We start from the raw sequence: 19,986 nt of genomic DNA, 5'->3' as shown, positions 1-19,986 counted from the left end.
GATATTTAACAACAGCAGATTAAATTAAAAACCAAAACCAATGTATTTTCAACATGTACCATATCATGCTCAGTCTTACATTGAAGAAAAATACATTTTTAATTCAATCTAAAAAAAAAAAAAAAAATCAGCATTTAACAAGTAACTATTCTACTTCAGTACAAGTGACAAAAATAAGATGACTAATGACAGCAATTGACATAATTTGTTGGATCTCTATCCTGAAAATGAAAGAACCAACTTCATGCATACGGAACAATGGCACAATAGCACAAATAGGTAGATTACATTTCCCTCACCTTGCAGTTTCCTGGCGTAAGGCATTGAGAAATGTGTCTGGATGAAAGAGCTCTGAAAGGTCAAGGGTGTCTGACAGTAGTTTCTGTTTCTCTGCTTTTTCTACCCAATTCTAAAAGAGGGGGGAAAGGAAAACAAAGAATCCTGAAGTTATTGCCTGATTTTTCAACACTTTGACTTAACGGGGGTTTGTCAATTACTACGATTAATGAAAAATGATTGTGTAAATATACTCTAACCTCAAAGATTAATATAAACTTAAATTATTTCAAACTGTTAAACAGAGATTAACACCACTTAAACGTATAAAGAAAACCAACAGTTTATGTGTAATGGGACTCATCCATTCTAAAGAAAATTCTGTCCCATTCTTTGTACAGTGCAGCTCTGTACAATGAAACTTTTATCAAGCTTCTATAATTCTGTTGAAACCCTATTTCACCTTTACTAACAGGAGGGTTTATGGCTGTCATTACCGCCTTTGCTTTACTAAGTTTAGGCAAATAATTCCCTTCAAGTAAGCTTTAAGATCCTTCTTCTGTGTAAATTGCATATTAAATTCAAGAAACATTTGGTTTTCAATCTGCAGTAAGAGCTTTTGTAAATACATCCCAACATTTTTTTTGAAAATATCTCTTAGTCTTAGGTTGATGCTTCCATTTTTAGTGTATTAGTTTGAGACATGAATCCACAGAATTTTTGGTAAGACAAAAACTGGCCTCTATTATATTTGGTTATAAATGAAACTAATAGATGTGGGGGGAATAACTGGTCTCAAAGATCCTTACAGTACACATGCCCCAACCTACTTCACACTTCTTTCACTCTGTCTTATATGCAGCTATGAAGCCTGTTACTAGGAGCAGCAAGCTGGGACCTTCTCATCAACACAATGCACTATGTGCCAACATGAGAAAAGAGAAACACATTGCACCTTACAATCTTGATAAGCCATGTATCTTAAGTAGTGACTTCTGAGTTTGAGCTTCAAAACACTAACAATCCTAGACTAAAAGTATTTGTTATCTTCAGAGCAGTTATCTAGGTACTTGACTGGTCATGCAACAGTCCACACTCAAAATCCTGTGTTTTGAAACTTCTATGCTGTATATCTTTGGTACAACTTCTTTACATGGTATAGTCACAGTCTTGACTATAGTACTGTAGTATAAATGTCAAGTTACTGTATAACATATTCTATAAGTGATTGCGAGTCAAATGCTTCCACACAGAAAGAGTAATGTTTAATACTAAGCCAAAAAATAACCAGAGACTAAGATTCTATATGCTATCACTAAACAGGGAAGAAGACAAACCATGCTTCTCTCTAAATACCAACTGCTACAAGATTAAGAAATAACTCCAGTCACTGACTAAAAAATCTTGGAAGCTACACTCTCATTACACAATGCACCTTCCAGACATCCACACCTTATTCAGAAAGTACTTTACTGTGTTCTTTGAACTGCCGACAGACAAATAATGCCATAGAAGCATCCTGGAAGTGAAAAAATCATTCAAAATACGAGTAAATATCACTTAGTGAATTTTATTTTATTTTGTCAGTGTGTCAGACACATCTCCATAATGTTTCCACCATGTTCAAACATTTAATCAGTGATCTTTTTATCTGTCACATCACTGATTATGAGCCCTCAACCCAAATGATTATGAATCAGTTAGGAGATTTTCGCTTTCCATTTTCATTAGCTAATTGTACACAGTTAATGACTCTTGTCTGCATGAGTCTTTTAATGACTTTATATAACAATCTCTTTTATCATATAGCAGTATTTCTGCATTCTGGCTAGGACAGATTTTAGGAATTGTTTTGTGTAATAAAAGTAGACACAATCACTTCAACTTGTATTTAATATAATGATTCTATTGCTGTCATCAAATAAACTTTAATGTAACTGCTCAAGAGAAACACTGTCAGGAACATAGATGCTTATATTCCATCCAATTAAAAGACCAGTATGGGTGATATTAATTCTGAAGTCATATAATTAAGTAGCACTAGGAAATAAACAATAACAAAAACTTTCATTAGATCATAAAAGCAAAGTTTGTAATTGCTTGTACTGCTCTACATTAAGCTGAAGACATAGCTCATTCACAGCTGTCCAATAAATAATTTAAGATTTAAACACAATAAAAATTATAATAAAAAGTATTTTACATGTCCTTATGCTTATTCTTCTTTTCGTCTTATATAACCACATGGCAGCAAGTTAGCGAAGTGCTACAGTCTCAAAAGACAGCACCACCATTAAATGGATCATTTGTCACTAGTACATCCACTGCCACTGCCACAACGCTTGGAAGAGATCAGGTCTTGAAGGAAAAGAAGTTTAAGCTAAGCTGTAGAAAGACTGACATGATGTTTCTCAAAAAGCAGAAATCCTGTAACAGATTAGCTAGAATATCTTCATTTCCCTCTTCTATCCCAACTCCCACAAAAACATACACTGATTTTATTTGTCAAAGTGATGCAAAGTTGTTTGACTTCTAATTGATCTTGGATGACCATGTAGTATTTCAGTCTGAAGGGCTTTCTTCCATCACCAACTCAGTAGAAAGTTTTGTCTTTCCTGACAGCATTACAGCCTGGAAGAGGTAGACTCTTACCGGTGCTGCTGATTCAAATACCCGCCGAGAGATTAAGGCATAAACAAGGCCATATATTGTAAATACCACTACAAAAGTTTATTTAGAAAGAAAGTGAGAAAGAGAGAGAGAAAGAGAGAGAAAAAGAGAGAGAGAGAGGAAGAGCACCCAACAATAGTCACCACAGGGGATCTGCAGTGTCCTGCCGTTCCAATCAGGTGGCCTTTTCTGTCGAGTGATGGTCCAGTCCAGACAGGCTCCCAAGAGGCTGTCAAGAGTCTTTTTTTATAGTCTCAGGACAATCTGACGGTGATGTGCTGCGATCAAGCGGCGAGACCCAATCCAACAGCGGCATGCTGCTTTCACATGCCCATCACAAGCCAGCAGTCTATGCAACCTCCATTACACAGCTTGCGAGCTTTAGCGCATAAGCCAAAACACGCCTTTAGCTGTTACAGCGTAGCAACGAACAAATATTTCCAAGAAGCCATGTTGTCTAGCCCAAAGCCCTCAAAACCAGGGGTCTTCCAAGAACCCCTGCCGTCTAGCCTGAAGTCATACAAAACAGGTGTTCTTCTAAGAAGCTGCTTCCAGCCTTAAGGCAGTGCGCCGTTGCTATGATGACTCAAGTCTCTACTTCCTCTTCAAAACCACTGAGATACAAAGTTTGAGACAAACATGAAGTTCAATGGTCCCGATTCTTACAGAGAGCTAGACCAAAACAATCCATGCACTTGTCATGTGCCAGCTGGATTACAGTGAGAAGGCTACCATCAGCCCCAAGATGGCGTAACATCTAGCTACTTGTCTTTTTCTGGCTCAGGCCAATACCTATGCTCTCGTGACTGTTCCCTCATTCCTACCTCCCAGAATATGGTCTTTAACAGGTTTGCTGCAATTCAGAATTCGTTCTTCAAAACAGTTAATAGTCAAGATCTAAACTCACTAAAAGCAGCTTTCATTGTATGAATTAATGATACATCTTTGGTTAGATATGGCAGTTACAATATCTTGGAAAAGTCATAAGAAAGCTGAAATGGTGTGTAAGTTATTTTTAAAAATAAATTCACATTATATCAATAATTTCTATTATACCAATAATGTGGTTTACTAGTCCAAATATCCTGACCCTGAAAAGATTTATATGACAAAATCAAATAAAACAATCTATCATATACTTTTATAACAGTTTCATTATTTCATTATTTCGATATTTCATTCATTCAATACTTCCTGAATGTTTCTTATTAGAATGAAACCAGAAATTTAAATTTGAACTGTCCATGATAGATTAATTTAGCATATGATGATTATATATATAATAACAAAACTTATCAGCCATACACAAAATGCTTGCAAAGCAATTCCTAGCAGGATATTTCAAAACTTCAATTAATGTGAGGTTGTTTGGTATAATAAAAGGACTTTTTATTATTTTTTTACAACAATTAATCTCAAAGTGTGGTCTCAGGTGGTTCAGATAATATTTTTTCATGTATCTCAACATCCAAGAAACACCTATTCCATTTTCAGAAAGAAGCCTTCCTTATCTGCTATAATCCCAGAGCAAACTGAGCCCCTCATATTGAACAGTGGGAGGAATAAAGAGACTGCCAGATTTTCACATTATCATTTATACAACTTCAGGATCACAGAACTCCTCTACAATGAATCAAGTACTTTTCTTTCACCTGTTTTAATTCACTCCAAATGTATTCTCTTCTATGGTATTTTTCTGTTGGTGTGGTCCCTGTAGAGAACTTTTATTGAACGAGAAAATTATATAAATCACTACAGAAGCGATTTAATTTCTGTGTCTAGATGAAAAATTGTATTCAGTGTTATATGAATATGCATAGCCAAAAACCAGAGTGGAACTCTGCTTTTCCACTAGTTTTAGAGGGATTCAAAGTTCCTAAGGAAAAAAAAATGGAGGACTTTGGATAAGTCTGAGAGCAGATGATGGTGAGTAGCACTGCTAGTATTCAGTTAACCAGAGTTTAGATTAAGCAAAGGTCAATCAGGCAGTTAAGCTAGAGTCCTATTTTCCTCACAGTGCAGAGGCTGTTCCATGGGTCTGCTCCTAAGCGTTGGCATTCTGCAGTAAATGCCAGCAGGATTAATTGTATTGCACTCCAAAGAAATGAAACAGAGGTATTTTTCTGACGTTGAGCACAAAGGGGGTAATGCGTAGCTTCTCAGGGGCAACTGGCATACAACAATTTACTCCCTTGTAATTTTTTTTGTATGTGAAATCCTTGGGCTAGTATTCTTGAGCTAGTTATCTTTCATTAAACAAACATGTGAATACTGCAGTATTTCAAGTATAGGATAAGGTGTTGGCACATACTATCTTTCAAACGGTAAATCACACAGGAATTTAACTTGGAGCCTTATTTTTGTTTTAAAATAGTATTCCTTTATTTTCTTTTCTTTTTAATTTTTTTATTTTATTTTAGAGCATGCAGACCAAAACTGCAGGTTAGTGATTTAAATAAAATGCTACTATTTCTTTATTTCAGTTTGACATGCCTCAGAAACTCTTTGTTTATTCAGGAAGTCTGAATATTAACTCAATTGCACAGTATTAGAGCATAAAAATTCTGAGTCCATTAGCATCAACACGCTAGCTAATGATGTGCCGGAAGCAGATGTGTCAGTTGGCGAAGAGCGAAGCAGCCAACCTTCTTGCTGTAAGTGCTTTCGCCTTTTAGCACGAGCAGGGCATGTGGGACAGTGAGCAGAGCTCAGCCATGGTCTCTGCCTGGCGGAAGGCAGAGATTTCTACGCTCGCCAGAATGGACGTGGGAACACAGGCAGAACTCCCACGGAAACATGTAGCCGTCCAGGTCATAGGGACATTGCCTGGATGTGTAGGGATGAGGTCAGGAAGGCCAAGGTGCGGCTGGAGCTGAACTTGGCAAGGGATGCAAAGAAAAACAAGAAGGGCTTCTACAGGTATGTAAACCAGAAAAGGAAAGTCAAAGAAAGTGTACCCCCTCTGATGAACAGCAACGGTGAACTAGGAACAATAGACAAGGAGAAGGCTGAGGTTCTCAACAACATTTTTTGCCTCAGTTTTCACTGGCAACGTCTCTCCTCACAGCTGTCACGTTAATGGCCCACAAGACGGGGACCAGGGAGACAAAGTCCCTCCCACCTTAAGTGAAGAGAAGGTTTGTGACCATCTGAGGAACCTGAACATACACAAGTCCATGGGACCTGATGAGATGCATCCCAGAATCCTGAGGGAATTGGCTGATGCAGTTGCCAAGCCACTCTCCATGATATTTGAAAAGTCATGGCAGTCAGGTGAAGTCCCTAGTGACTGGAAAAAAAGGAAACATTACACCCATTTTTAAAAAGGGTAAAAAGGAGGAGCCTGGGAACTACCGACCTGTCAGCCTCACCTCTGTGCCTGGGAAGATCATGAAACAGATCCTCCCAGAAGCTCTGCTAAGGCATATGGAGGACAGGGAGGTGATTCAGGACAGTCAGCATGGCTTTACTAGGGGCAAGTCCTGCCTGACCAACCTAATGGCTTTCTACAATGGAGTGACTGCATCAGTGGACATGGGAAAAGCTATGGTTGTCATCTATGTGGACTTCTGCAAGGCCTTTGACATGGTCCCCCACAACACCCTTCTCTCTAAGTTGGCAAGATACAGGTTCGATGGATGGACTGTTCAGTGGATAAGGAATTGGCTGGATGTTCGTATCCAAAGATTACTGGGCAATGGCTCGATGTCCAGATGGAAAATGGTGACAAGTGATGTCCCTCAGTGGTCTGTACAGGGACCAGTGTTGTTTAATATCTTCATTAATGATACTGGCAGTGGCATTGAGTGCACCCTCAGCAAGTTTGCTGATGACACCAAGCTGGGTGGTGCAGTTGATATGCCAGAGGGATGGGATGCCATGCAGAGGGACCTGGACAGGCTGGAGAGATGGGCCCAGGTGAACCTCATGAGGTTCAACAAGGCCAAGTGCAGGGTCCTGCACGTGGGCTCGGGCAACTGCTGGTATCAATACAGGCTGGGAGAAGACATGCTAGAGAGCAGCCCTGTGGAAAAAGACTTGGGGGTACTGGTCAATGAAAAGCTGGACATGAGCCACCAGTGCGCAATCACATCCTGGGCTGCATCAAGAGAAGTGTGGCCAGCAGGTCGAGAGAGGTGATCCTGCCCCTCTACTCTGCCCTGATGAGACCTCACCTGGAGTACTGCGTCCAGCTCTGGAGCTCCCAACACAAGAAGGACATGGACCTGTTGAAGCATGTCCAGAGGAGGGCCACAAAAATGATCAGAGAGCTAGAGCACCTCTCCTGTGAAGACAGGCTGAGAGAGTTGGGGGTGTTCAGCCTGTAGAAGAGAAGGCTCTGGGGGCACCTCATAGTGATCTTCCAATACCTGAAAGGGGCCTGTAAGAAGGCAGGGGAAGAACTGTTCACAAAGGTTTGTAGCGATAGGACAAGGGGTAATGGTTTTAAACTAGAAAAGGGTAGATTTAGGTTGGACATTAGCAAAAAGTTCTTTAGTATGAGGGAGGTGGATCACTGGAACAGGTTGCCCAGAGAGGCAGTGGAAGACTCATCCCTGGAGACATTCAAGGTCAGGCTTGATGGGGCTCTGAGCAACCTGACCTAGTTAGAGATGTCCCTGGTTATTGTGGGGGAATTGGACTAGACGACCTTTAGAGGTCCCTTCCCACCCAATGCATTCTATGATTCTATGGCATAGCTGAGGGAAGCACTACAAATGTGGTCTCATTTCAGTTACTGTATTAATTTATTTTTATCAAAACAGGAACTTAACTTTCCATTAATTGCTGATTCCTACATTTAATGATACCAGAATGATGATGCTGCATAAGAACTGTAACATCATACTGACAAGTTCATGAATGATGTATGCCAAAAATAATCTACTGTCAGATATTTCCTATATAATCACTAAACACAGAATCCAGTTAGACAATACTCTTACACTTCATGCCTTCTATACTTTTCTTTCTCCACAAGTAAATACATCAGCTACTAGGTGCTAGGTTGAATTTGCAGTTTTGTAGAGTATAACTGGGTAAGGAACTGTAAAAGCTGGCACTATTCCTTGGTAGAACTACAACATGTGCAGAGAAAAGGGGGGAAATATTCAAAGAAATTTTAGTGTTCTCTCCTTCTGAAAGAGATTATGGTCCTGCTTCCCGCCTCCACTGGTAAGAAGTTGCAGGGGAGGGAAAACAGTGACACATAATATTCATTTGCAGATAGCAGACAAGATTGCTCACCATAATCCTTAGACAAAGTCAGAAGTATCTCAGACAGAATTCTTTTGCAGAGCTCTGCAGCAGGGATGCTGAAACCTATATTGTGATGGTTGTAGTGTGACTAAACAGTGGTACACAATACTGAATATATTAGGCACTAGTAATGATGGGATGTGCCGCAGTAATTTGTTTTATAGTACCAGCATGAAGGCTATGTTACAATAAGGAGAGATAACAGAACTGCTTATTTTGGTGCATTTTTTCTGGTCAACATCCCATGAGATTTTCCATTAAGCAACTCCTTCACGGTCCTCTGTTACTCTTCTGAAACAACGACCCCTTGGACTACAGTCACCAGACTTTTTTTTTTTTTTTTTTTTTTAATACTGTTTATTAGTCATTTATTTTCTGTTAACACACTCTCTTGAGGCTGTCAAAATTCAGAGAAAATCTCCCAGCCATGCCTGTGTCACAGAACTCTCCTCTATTAGCAAGTATTAGGGATTAACCTAACTCTCAGATATGTATGCAATGTTTGTCAAACACACTAAAGCAATCTAATCAGAAATGGTTTAACTCTGTAGGGCACATTTCCAAAATACAAGACAATGAAAAGGTAAAGAAGGAAATCTATTTTTATAAAAGGAAAAAGAGATCATAGAATGGAAACGGTGGCTGATGCAACCCCAGTCTAAACAAAGAAACTATATGAATGATTGCACGGCCACATCTGTGACATGTTATCCTGGGACCAGCACTATGCTGCCTCATGCTAAAGCTACTTACACTTCATTCAACAGAACACTGCAACATGGGGTTACTGCTTAGACTATCAAATGGCTTGTTCAACGAAGCATAACTTTGTGTAGACACAGAAATTAATTAAGTTTTGGGTTTTTTTATTGGTGTAATAAGCTGGTATGGGTTGTTGTTTGTTCCTACATAGCAAAGCCAAGGCATTTAGAGTGAAGGTACCTGAAGTACAGTATATGAGCTATCTGAAGCCCATAAAGTCTTTCTTTAAACCAGAAAGGGAAATTTTTTATTGTGGCAAACCCCAACAGAACAGGTCTCTTTCAGATGTTCTGTCACACTTGAGGGCTAAGACAATGCTGAAGAGCAGCAGCATGTCATGAAGCTTCATTCAAACCTGTTCTCAGGAAGTAACTCAGAGAAACAGACATTATGGAGAAATTCAGGGGAAAAATATTGCACATTTTGTTTAATAGCACACTTTTTTTCGTTTTCTTCTTAAGTGCATTTTTCTTTTCATTTTTTAGAGACAATGGTTTCAGTTTTAAAATTATTTTTGTTATAGAAATATTTTTTCATAACATTAAACATTTGGCAGCAATAATATTTACATCACTTTCATAACTACTGCAAGAAAATTTAAAGTATCCTACAATGTCATAGAATCATAGAATAATTAGTTGGAAGACTTCTGGAGATCTTCTAGTCCAACTTCCCACCCCCAAAGAAGGGCCAGCTTAGAGTAGGTTGCTCAGGGGCTGTTCAATGATATTTTAAATATCTCAAATGACAGAAATTCCACAACCTTCTCTGGGCCACCTGTTCCAGTGTCTGACCCCCCTCAACATGATTTTTTCCTTCCAAATGTCTAATCAGTTTCCCTTTATGCAACTTGTGCTGTTTTTCCTTGGCTGATCTCAGTAAGTGTCACTATGTATGTCTAAGCAATACATGAAACATCTGAAATTTTCAGGGCATATAACTAGTTATATCAGTACTGAATATTTAACATTTAAGAGAGAAGCAGTACAAATCAAGTGCATATTCATTAATTGAAAGGGACCTCTGAAAGTCCTCTGATCCAATCTCAGCTCAAAGTAGGGCCAAACTCAATGTCAGTTTAGGTTGCTCAGGGCATTGTCTACTCTAGTTCTGTATATCTCCAAAAGTGGAGATTCCACAAACCTCTCTGGCCAACCTGGGCAAGGTTTTTTTCAACCAAACAGCTGAAAACTGGACAAGTGCTTCAGATGTGGCCTCAAAAGTGCAGGATAGGAAGGAATAACAACTCCCTTTGACCTTTAATAACCTCATTAACAATTTTGCATTTCTATAGTATTGTGATATCACTGGTGACACATATTTTTAACAAATTTGCAGCTAATTAGCAGCACAATTCTATTTTTATTATTCTAGTAATGTCTTACTGTATTTTTTACTTGATAGATTCTTCTGTTGATATATTCAAACCACCAATTTTTACTTTCTCAGTCTGATGAGAATAAAATGCAAGAACACACATGATTGAATAAATCTTTTTCTAGCTTCATAATCTACATCTCTGAATAATGTACAATATTTGGTTTAGTTCTAAATTATTTACTGCATTTTGCCTGATATGTAGGTAATTTCAGTTGATTAAATTTATCATATGGGATCATGAAATATTAAAAATGACACTGAAAACTGTAATTACAGAGAATCTATAAGAAAATACACTGTATGTGAAAGGAAAAGCACATACAACACTGTACAACAGTACAAACCTGATGAGGGTTTTGAAACTCAAGCTCAGATGTAGAGAACAGGCTCCTCGCTAGATCATAACTCTTAGTTCAGAGTGACTATGTGGAATTAACAATATAAAAATATCACTGCCTGCAAATGTGCTCTTACACATTCTCCTCCAAGTAAGGGCACACATTCTAATTAAGCTGCTTTTTATAGCACTCAGTTGAACACATGGGGAAACATACTATAGAGCATGAGGATATCATTTTTACCCTTCCTGCCTTTAAGCTTCCCTTACATGCCTAAAATGGGTATCTAAGCTTTCTATCACTCTTAAGAATTCTTCTTTGACTAAAGGTTTAGCATGGGTTTTTTCCCTCAATTATGTACCTTGCTGAACATTTAGAGACAAAGACCACACCAAGAAGAACTCTACTGAGCCCCAAAAAAACCCTCCAAAACCCCAAACCAGAATGCCTCTGTGTTTATGCTAGTTTTGACAACAGAGTTGATGAGTGCACTTGCATCCTGCACCAGTTGCTTTATTTCAACATGAATTCCCAAGAATAAAGCTACTGCACACACCACAGACAAACAAGGATTTAGACAAGAATTACTCTTATGAAGCTTTCCCTTCACAAACTAAATTTGAGATGACAGCTCTGAGACTTTAAATATTCTTTTATATTTGTACAGGAGTACAATATGAAACTATGTTATCATTTCAAATTCAGCTATACGGAATCTCCTTCAAAGAGAGAAAGACAGGTTGACACGCAGCTACATTTCTGCCATCCCCCAAAGAAAAGCCACAAAGATTGCTAACTGGGGATGATGCTTGCTTGTGGAATGGCAATATTTTTCTATTAGAGAATGGGCTTACTTTTTAATATATATCTGCAAATGCTATTTGAGGAACAGTTATATCATGTTACCATTGATCTTGCCCAATTAAAATCTCAAATCAAGAGACGAAATATTTTGTAAACTATTTCACAAAGTCAGTTCCCACCAAAACATCCACAGTTCAAAACAGAACCATGATCACACCTAGTTACTTTTCAGTTACAAAGGTGTCTTATTACTCTAAGAAATTTATTTCTATGTATGCACGCATGACTACGAAAACACAATTATAAATTAACCAATAAAGGATTTTGAATAGATTGCTTATTAGTAGTAGACACAACATTTGTGTCAGTATAATGGTGATCAGAAGAGCAAGTTAGTGCAACCAAGTTGTCCAGATAAACACAAAGCAGATTGATGGAATGTATCTGCAAATTGGTGTATTAGCATGTGTTGCAGCCTTCTAATTTATTAATGGATGGAATTTAAAATTACTAAAAGTATGACAGCATAACATAAGGAGACCCATTTTCATATGCAAATGATAATGTGCTTTTCTACTACTTGTATTATAATTAACCTTTTTTTGCTTGAGCTTTTGTCAGACAAGACTATCCATTTTACTCTGCTTTCTCTTTTGCAGACAGCTTTGTCCATGATAAAGGAAAGCGATTCAACAAAAAACATATTAGAAACTGAGCAATTTACACTTTAAATTTTAACAATTTAAACACATACAGTTTATCAATATTTTATCACTGTATCTTTTCAGATTTCTTCCTATATTGTGAAAATATATCATGTAGCTTAAAGAGAAAAAACAATGAATGCTGATTATTTTATTATATTAAACAAAGTATATCAATTACAGCTTTAAATGTTATATACTACATGGCACAGTTTCTTGTAACTTATGAAGTATATAAATACTAACTTGCATCCATAGAAGAAACACAGAACACTAAATCTAGTTCTTTTAAATTTAATCAGAGGTTAGGAAAACAGATAATTTTCTTTAAAAAATAGGGTAATTTCTCAGAAAGTGCATAGAGACAATGACCCGGGTTTTTCTTCTTTTTTATGCAACAGTTCTAAAAATCTTTTTATGAGTGATCATCTTCTGTAATCAATATTCTACAATCAGAGAGCTGAACAACTGGTTAGTGGTATGATAAAGGGTGCTGCTCAAATTTCTGCTTACAAGGTAGGATTTAATAATTCAAAAAGAATAGTCATTCGCACAAAACATGCTTCGAATTCTGAAAGTTTAATCAACAGGAGTTGAATTCTGTTGAAACAGATTATTTTTCAAAGCACTTAATCCTGTTTATATAAAAGCCCATAACTTGTGGATGACTCAATTTAACAGAGCATCTAAACTTCATTGGAATTAAGCTTCAATAACTCACAATGAAACCAAACAAAATGCAAGTAGAGATATCTTTCATTTTCCAGTGCTGCTTTTTAAAAACTGTTTTTCCTTGTATGAAGCAAATTGTTTTTCCAAAACTTGAGATAATCCTTTCTCATTGACAACCAAAGAATATTTCCATTTAAAATGGCAAAGTGGGCAGATTCAGTGTGAAAACCCACTGTAATCTGCAGGAAAGAAATAGTAATTTCAGTACCTCTGGAAAGTAAAGTCTTGAATTGATGCACAAAAGAAAAAAGAAAACTTAAGGAATCCTTCCACCTCAGGCACCCATGCATGAATGCAGCTTTCTGTAAGTCACAAGAGTACACAAACTCTCTGAGCACAAAAACCACTTCAGCTTCTGCTTTAGCTTCCTTGGAAACTAGACCTTATTTCAGTGGACAACTCCTATGATATCCATGAAATCTGATACTTTCATCTTATATTCCAGGTGGCCTCCTGTTTGGATGGTGTATGTTCATAAAGCACTGCTACTCTATACTGGCCACTACTTAATCAATACAATCTAACTGAAACAGTGATTAAAAAGGGATATGATACAATAGCTGGATCTATCAATCAGAGCTTCAAATTTGCCTGTTACATGAGAGACAAAGAAAACATCTACATTTCTATAGTAGTAGTTGCAAATTTCCAATTTTTACCAAGCAGTTATCACTTAGATAAAATATCTTGAAAGATACAGCCTGGCTGATAAATTCTGAACGAAGTGAAATCATGCCGCAACATGATGAGAGCTGTGGGAGTCAATTAAGGCTCAGTTTCATAGCAGATAACGTTAGGCTGCATTTGTATTTTTGTTTTGACATTCATGACAGCTGAAGAGGAGAAGCCAAGAAAAGCAACAGAAAAATGCTAATTTTTCAGAATAAGGTGGAAATTTGAATTGAAGTAATGGAATGGATGGATTTAAACCACAATATTTTAACGAATTTTTGTGCTTTAATATTAGAATACTAAATCTGAAGTATTGTGCACTGTACAGATAGCTAAGTAACAGCTGTTCAAATAGAGAGAGACAGAGACAGTGATGAGAGGAACAATGACAAGGTGGGGAGCGCAGCCAACCTAATCCATCTGAATCAGCTACTCCTAAAACCATAAAAGACAAACTATTAAGCTATTGTCCCTGCTGCAAAATCTATTAGAAAAAAATCCAAAATTCTATGCAAACTAAGTGGGATTACTTAAAGGGGGATAGTCCTTATTATGGAGTGCCTGAGTGGGTGAATTTGGGGACTGCACATGACAATTCTGGGATTATACAAGATTTATTATAGGACATTTAGGGGAAAGACCAAGGGTGGGGAAAGGTGGATGGGAATGAGCAAGAATGGGAAAACAGAGAGAGGTGTAAAAGGGCAGGTCGCATGTAGGGAGGCTGCTGGTCAGTACACTTTGGCCAACCTTGCACCTGATCACCAGTCTGTCCTATCCTCCTCTTAAGCTCTATTTTTAGTTATTTTTTTTTTGTGCAAGTGTGCTCTCTATGTGAGGGAAGGGAATCCACTAGCAAACTTCTTGCAGTACCAGCCAGGAGGACGATGAGAGGTCTGGGAGCTGCATGCTGCAGACTGAGGGCTTGGAAGAAAGACAGTGGAGAGACCAAAAATCAGCGAGACTTGTGAAGGATATTTTCCTTGAGCAATGAACTGCAGAAACAGGATAGGGCTATACAAGCTATCTGTGTTTATGCAGCTGCCTGGAAAGCTACTGTCCTCCTCTGTCAGCCTGTGTGTGGTTGGCTGTGTCTGTACAGTCTGTGTGTATGCCTATTTTGGGATTTGTGCTCAGCCTGTATTTCTCAGATTTTATGTGTGTATCATCTACTATTGCATTAAGACTGATTTATAGGCTGATCCTCAGAGTTCTTTAACTCAGTGAAAATTGAGAGGATTTGACTTCCTTGGCTTTCTAAAAGCAGACTTTCTGCCTGCTATCAGTGAATGAAAATTGAACCTCTTTGTCTAGGTGCCTTGGGTGTGTAGGAAGAATCCTATGCTTCCTGTTCCCAGAAGATTTTCTAGTAGCTTCAGCAGGAGATTTCCAAGAGTTCAAGCCTCATATACCTTGGGTGTCCAACCTACCTTTCTGGGGACATAATTGTTGAAACGGAGGAATAGTAAGGGTTCCAAAACAGAAACAAAGTCATTCTTCCTCAAACAGTAAAAAAGTAGTAAAATAGTATAAAATGTATACTAGGGGGTCAAAATAGTATTGAAATTAAATATTACTACCCTGAATTTCACTCAGGATGGGAGGGGACAAAAGATAACAGCATTCCAGAGAAATACATACAAGTTTCTTGACAAAACATGAAATGTAACTTTTTTATATACTATATTAGGAGTAGTCTATAGATACACACACATTTCCAACAAAAACGTTCATAACTTATGCAAATAAACTTTAATAACTTATGCAAATAAAAACTTTCAGTATTCATAAACATTTCCTTGATTAGAACTCTGAAAATAGTGTTTATGACTCTGAACAGTCTTCATTTTCAGTGTAGCTGCCTGACCAAACAGACATCCAAAGGAAGAACTGTTTGTACAGATGACTTAAAAGCAGCTCAGACCAAAAGAATGAAATAAATATTTTCATTTAAAATATAAGGTCTTGTTGGAATAAGAGGGGTGTTTTTTTGGAAGCACCAAAATTAAGCTTTCGATTTAGTTCTTGTGGAAACAAAAGCTAAGTTCCAATTTGTTATCTGAAACATTTTTTCAATGTTGATATTCATCTGACATTTGCCTGGGCTGCTGATTTGCCTCTTAATAGCTGTAGTTCTGGGTCTCTTTCTCCCCTGCTGGTATCCACCACTATGAGAAGACACTTATCTACAGACTGCGATGGACTTAAATTCCATTGTACACTGATGTATATTATTGCTGAGCTATAATCATGTACCATGAGAAAGGGAAACCATGGAACTCATTTAAGATGCCACCATGAGGAAGCTGGGAGTATAAGGACCAAGAATTACAACCAACACAAAGATCTATGATGATTCATAAGCTTCATATCATAATGCTGATAGCAAATAAATCACTGTAGACAGACAAGCTGAAATATGATATTGTGAAGTTCAGCGTCAGCATTGCTAATTGAAAGTATTCAGAACTCTTCATCTTCAAAGAATGTTCAATACACAGAATTTCTGTTACAATTAAAAGCAAAAGCTACGATCCAAATATCAGAACTTTCACATGGGAAGAAAAAACATTTCCATCAGCTCTATCACCACAACATGACATGCAGCAAAACTTGGCTCTATTGCATTTTGCATATACTGATTTGTTCACACTTTAAGAAGGCAGATTTCCTTTTTCTTTTTCTGTTTTTCCCAAGTGAATTCAGACCTGAGAAATACAACAACTGTTGTTTTTTCTGTCTGTTGTTGTGTAATGCTCTCAGAACATCTTTACACTTCTATAAATTCTGCTATAATTATTCTACCATCTGGCCTATATTTTGGGTTCGTCCCCATCCCCATTAAATGTTTGTAACAAAGCAGTTGCTTTTACTGTTTTCTGTAGTGGCACCAAACATCTTGACAAGGCAGCCTTTAACTAATAACCTAAGTAAAGACTTACTGCATCCTTAGTAGATGCAAGCTTTCAGTACAACTTCAATGTTTCAATCTCTTCTATTTTCCTCTTGAAAAATACCTAAATCAAACTTGCCTCAAACAGTGAAGGCAGAATTCAGTATCTTATAGTGAATGGAACAGAGGGAGGTATCAGTAACTATCAAAAAAACATGATTATGGAGTTGGTCATATGAAACTAAACCAATCCAAAATATGACCTTAATTGAAATACAAATCTGAAGATAATTTTCAGAGTTATGAGAAAATCTTTACTGAAGCCTCTATTGAATTTCTGAATGCTAAATCTAGAGTTAACTAATGATAAATTACATGTATAAAATCAATAATGAAAAGTCACAAAAAAGGAAAGTTAAATAAAAAATTATCAAGTCTAATTAAAATCTTGGTGTGATAACCACAAATGTGAATTGGAATCACATTTAAGGAAAAAGACGATTCAACTGAAATGCATAATTAGAAACAATCAACATTTTTTTGGTAAAATACGTACGAAAATAAAAACATAGAAATTGTATTTCAGATGTGATCTGACTAGAAGCTTGAGAAGCAAAGGAGACTTATAATGTAGTATTAAGAATTGCTTCAAATACAACTGTATTACATTTTTGACATTGAAAAACGCATGTAAAAAAATATAAGAACCAGTATCTGGTCATCTGTAACTACTTTCTATCGTCACTAACAAAAAAAATAACACAATTTCCTGCTTATGGATACAGTTAAATATCTACTGTAAAGCTCTGCCTTAATTATCTGTCCCTCTCTTACAGTAAGTAAGTGGTTAGAATTGTAAATTATTTCTTCACAATAACTTTCATAAAACTGAGTAAAGCAAATGTACAACTTTGTCAGCAGTTTGAACAATGAGCAAGGAAGATTACTATCATGGTAATATAATGTAGCAGATTTGTCAATAGTTTACTGAGTAATATATGGAAATAAAAACTTTTTTAAGATGCCTGGTTACTGTTAACACTAATTCATTCCTGTTACACTCTGCCACATTACCTCCACTTTGTATGGGAGGTGCACTCCACACAGAATCTTGAACTCTAACCTCAGGCTTCCGTTTAAAAAAAAAAAATATGTAAGTAAGGAAAATGGCATGTGGTTTGGCCACAACCAAATAAAGGTAGAACTCACAAACTGCAAGGTACTCTTGATGATTATGAACACTGCTGATTGAGCCACAAATTATGCTTTTTTAATAATAATGACTATAACAGTCAGTCAAAAGACAGAAGGAACTAAGTGCAACTCTAGTGATATGACCTAATAACATCTGAACATGCATTGTCACTTGTTGCTATATATATTTACACTTTATTGTTTATAATTTGAGCCTTTTTGTGAAGGAAAGGATAAAGAAAAAGTAAGCATTAGCCAAAAAATAAATAGTTTGCATAAGAAGAACCTTATTAATACTTTGGAAACATTCATTTGATAGATTCTTTAGAAAAAGTAATACCTAGAAATCATGTGCCCCTCAAACCTTCCTTCTGAATCTGACAATCAATGCTAATGTTCACAGAAGTCTTCATATCCCACTAGACAAGACTGTGTTAATCAAAGTCAAAACCAGCAGCTTTTTATTTATTGCCTGGAGGTAACAGAAGATCTGACCCTCCTAAACGAACCTACTTCTCTGGAAGGTTCTCGCAGTTTCCTTTCTATATATCCAATGTGATGAAATCTGTTTCCTTAAATATTAATTAATTTAAATAAATGACTTTTTAATTTGTCTGCCTATTATCTTAAATATACCTCTTCTGTCAATCAAAGTATAGATAGATTTACCTTAATTAAAAATTATCTTGTTCACTGTCAGAGCTGTTGTCAGACTCTGCACCTTATATGCCCTTGTAAACCTGGAGAATGCAGATGTTCTCATATTCGGTTCAAAGACTAGTCTTCTATGAATTTCTACATCACCTCTATTAAATTGCTTCACTTTATCTCTTCATACGTACCTCTCTACAAGATTAAAGAGCGTGTCTTCACTTAGATGCAAAGATTCATCTGAGTAAATAATTATTTTTTCCCTACAGTTCATTAGAAAGACGAATGACTAAAATCTAAAATGTAAATCTATTGTGAAGTAACTAACAACATTACTGTATTCAATGTTACTGACTTCAAATTGCTCAGTCTGCTGTCTTCACACTTCTCATGTATCTTTAAATTTTTATATGTCTTTTCACACATCTAAAACTCTTTGGAAAGGCCTACTGTAGTGCAATTCACACAACATACTGTGCCACTGAACACCAGTGTAGTGAGGTAAAATGACTCTTTAAAATTACCTGTATAGCAAGTGCTCGAGCTACAAGACTTCTAAGATATTGTAAAGGATCTTCTGGACCTTCCCACTTGCTTTGCCATGTGACAGGACACTGAAATAAAAATATATTTACTGAAAGTATCTATTTCAAAACCATCATCATTACACTTTAAGATGGCAAGTTGAATGAAATTAAATAATACAAGAGATCAAATATATCTACAAAGAAAAAAGGCAATACAAGTAATATAATGATCAAAGCATACAATCACTAATAATAGGAAGGTCATATTCCTGCTAATTCTTTATGTGGCCCACTGAGATACAGTGCTGATGGAGAACTTACAATAACCTCTGCTATTTAATAATAACCAGTAGGTTCCACAAACACTTCAAAAAGGCCCAAGTTGATTCTTTCTGATGGCCATAATGCCATCGTTCAACTGCAGCCACAGGTTCCCACTCCTTTGCTGCTGCCTCCTCAGACTTGAACCTGCAGTTGTATGGCTCTGTGGTAAAGTGAATCTGGTACAATTCCTCCACATGATTATTTTCTCATCATCTTAAAGTGTTTGTAGAGCAATACCTGAGAATAAAATCCTGCAATACCTCCTCATACAAATTTCTCATTGACTCAAAAAGAAAGGCTTAGAAGATCCTCTGTTAGATTTCCTCCTTATCAAATAAGAATAAAACCAGTAATTGTACCCACTCCACAGGAAGCTGTAAAGCACACTGAAATTGACTCTGCAAGACTGTCCTACTTACGTGAAAAAGAATTGATACAAATCATGACCTGCGGAGTATTGCACAATACTGAAGCTGCTGAGCAGAATGAAGAGTTTATACTGTTCAACATTTACAGTTGCATTTTCAAGGAGGTTCACAATCTAAGGGCATAAGTGCTGAACAGATTTTCTAAATCTGATCACAGAAGTTCATAAGAAAAAGTATCTTTCAAAGTAAATCCTCCATGTGTACCTTTTATAGGTAAAACCCAGAAAATATCTGGATCTGAGAATACTAATTAATAATGAATTGAATAAACTAGAATACATACAAGACAATTAATAAAGCACAGTCAACTGCATGCTTTTTTGCATAATGATGGTTTTTAAGAAACTTTTTATACTTGAAACTAATACCCTT

General features: G+C 36.8%; 1 protein-coding gene across 3 annotated transcripts in view; it reads right to left on the bottom strand.

The window, feature by feature from the left end:
- The window catches only part of DYNC2H1 (dynein cytoplasmic 2 heavy chain 1), a 178,648-nt gene that overhangs the window by 14,540 nt on the left and 144,122 nt on the right, over window positions 1-19,986 (bottom strand). For all 3 annotated transcript variants that reach the window (XM_086481759.1, XM_086481761.1, XM_086481762.1), the window contains 2 exons: window positions 18,860-18,949; window positions 300-409 (listed from right to left, as the gene is read on the bottom strand). In XM_086481759.1, coding sequence (XP_086337885.1) covers window positions 300-409; window positions 18,860-18,949 — 200 coding nt within the window. The remainder of the gene's footprint in view (window positions 1-299; window positions 410-18,859; window positions 18,950-19,986) is intronic.

Source organism: Leptosomus discolor, chromosome 1 (assembly GCF_034619465.1).
Source record: "Leptosomus discolor isolate bLepDis1 chromosome 1, bLepDis1.hap2, whole genome shotgun sequence".
Lineage (NCBI taxonomy): Eukaryota > Metazoa > Chordata > Aves > Leptosomiformes > Leptosomidae > Leptosomus > Leptosomus discolor.
Note: the sequence above shows the minus strand (reverse complement) of the source record. Positions and strands in the feature narration are given on the sequence as shown.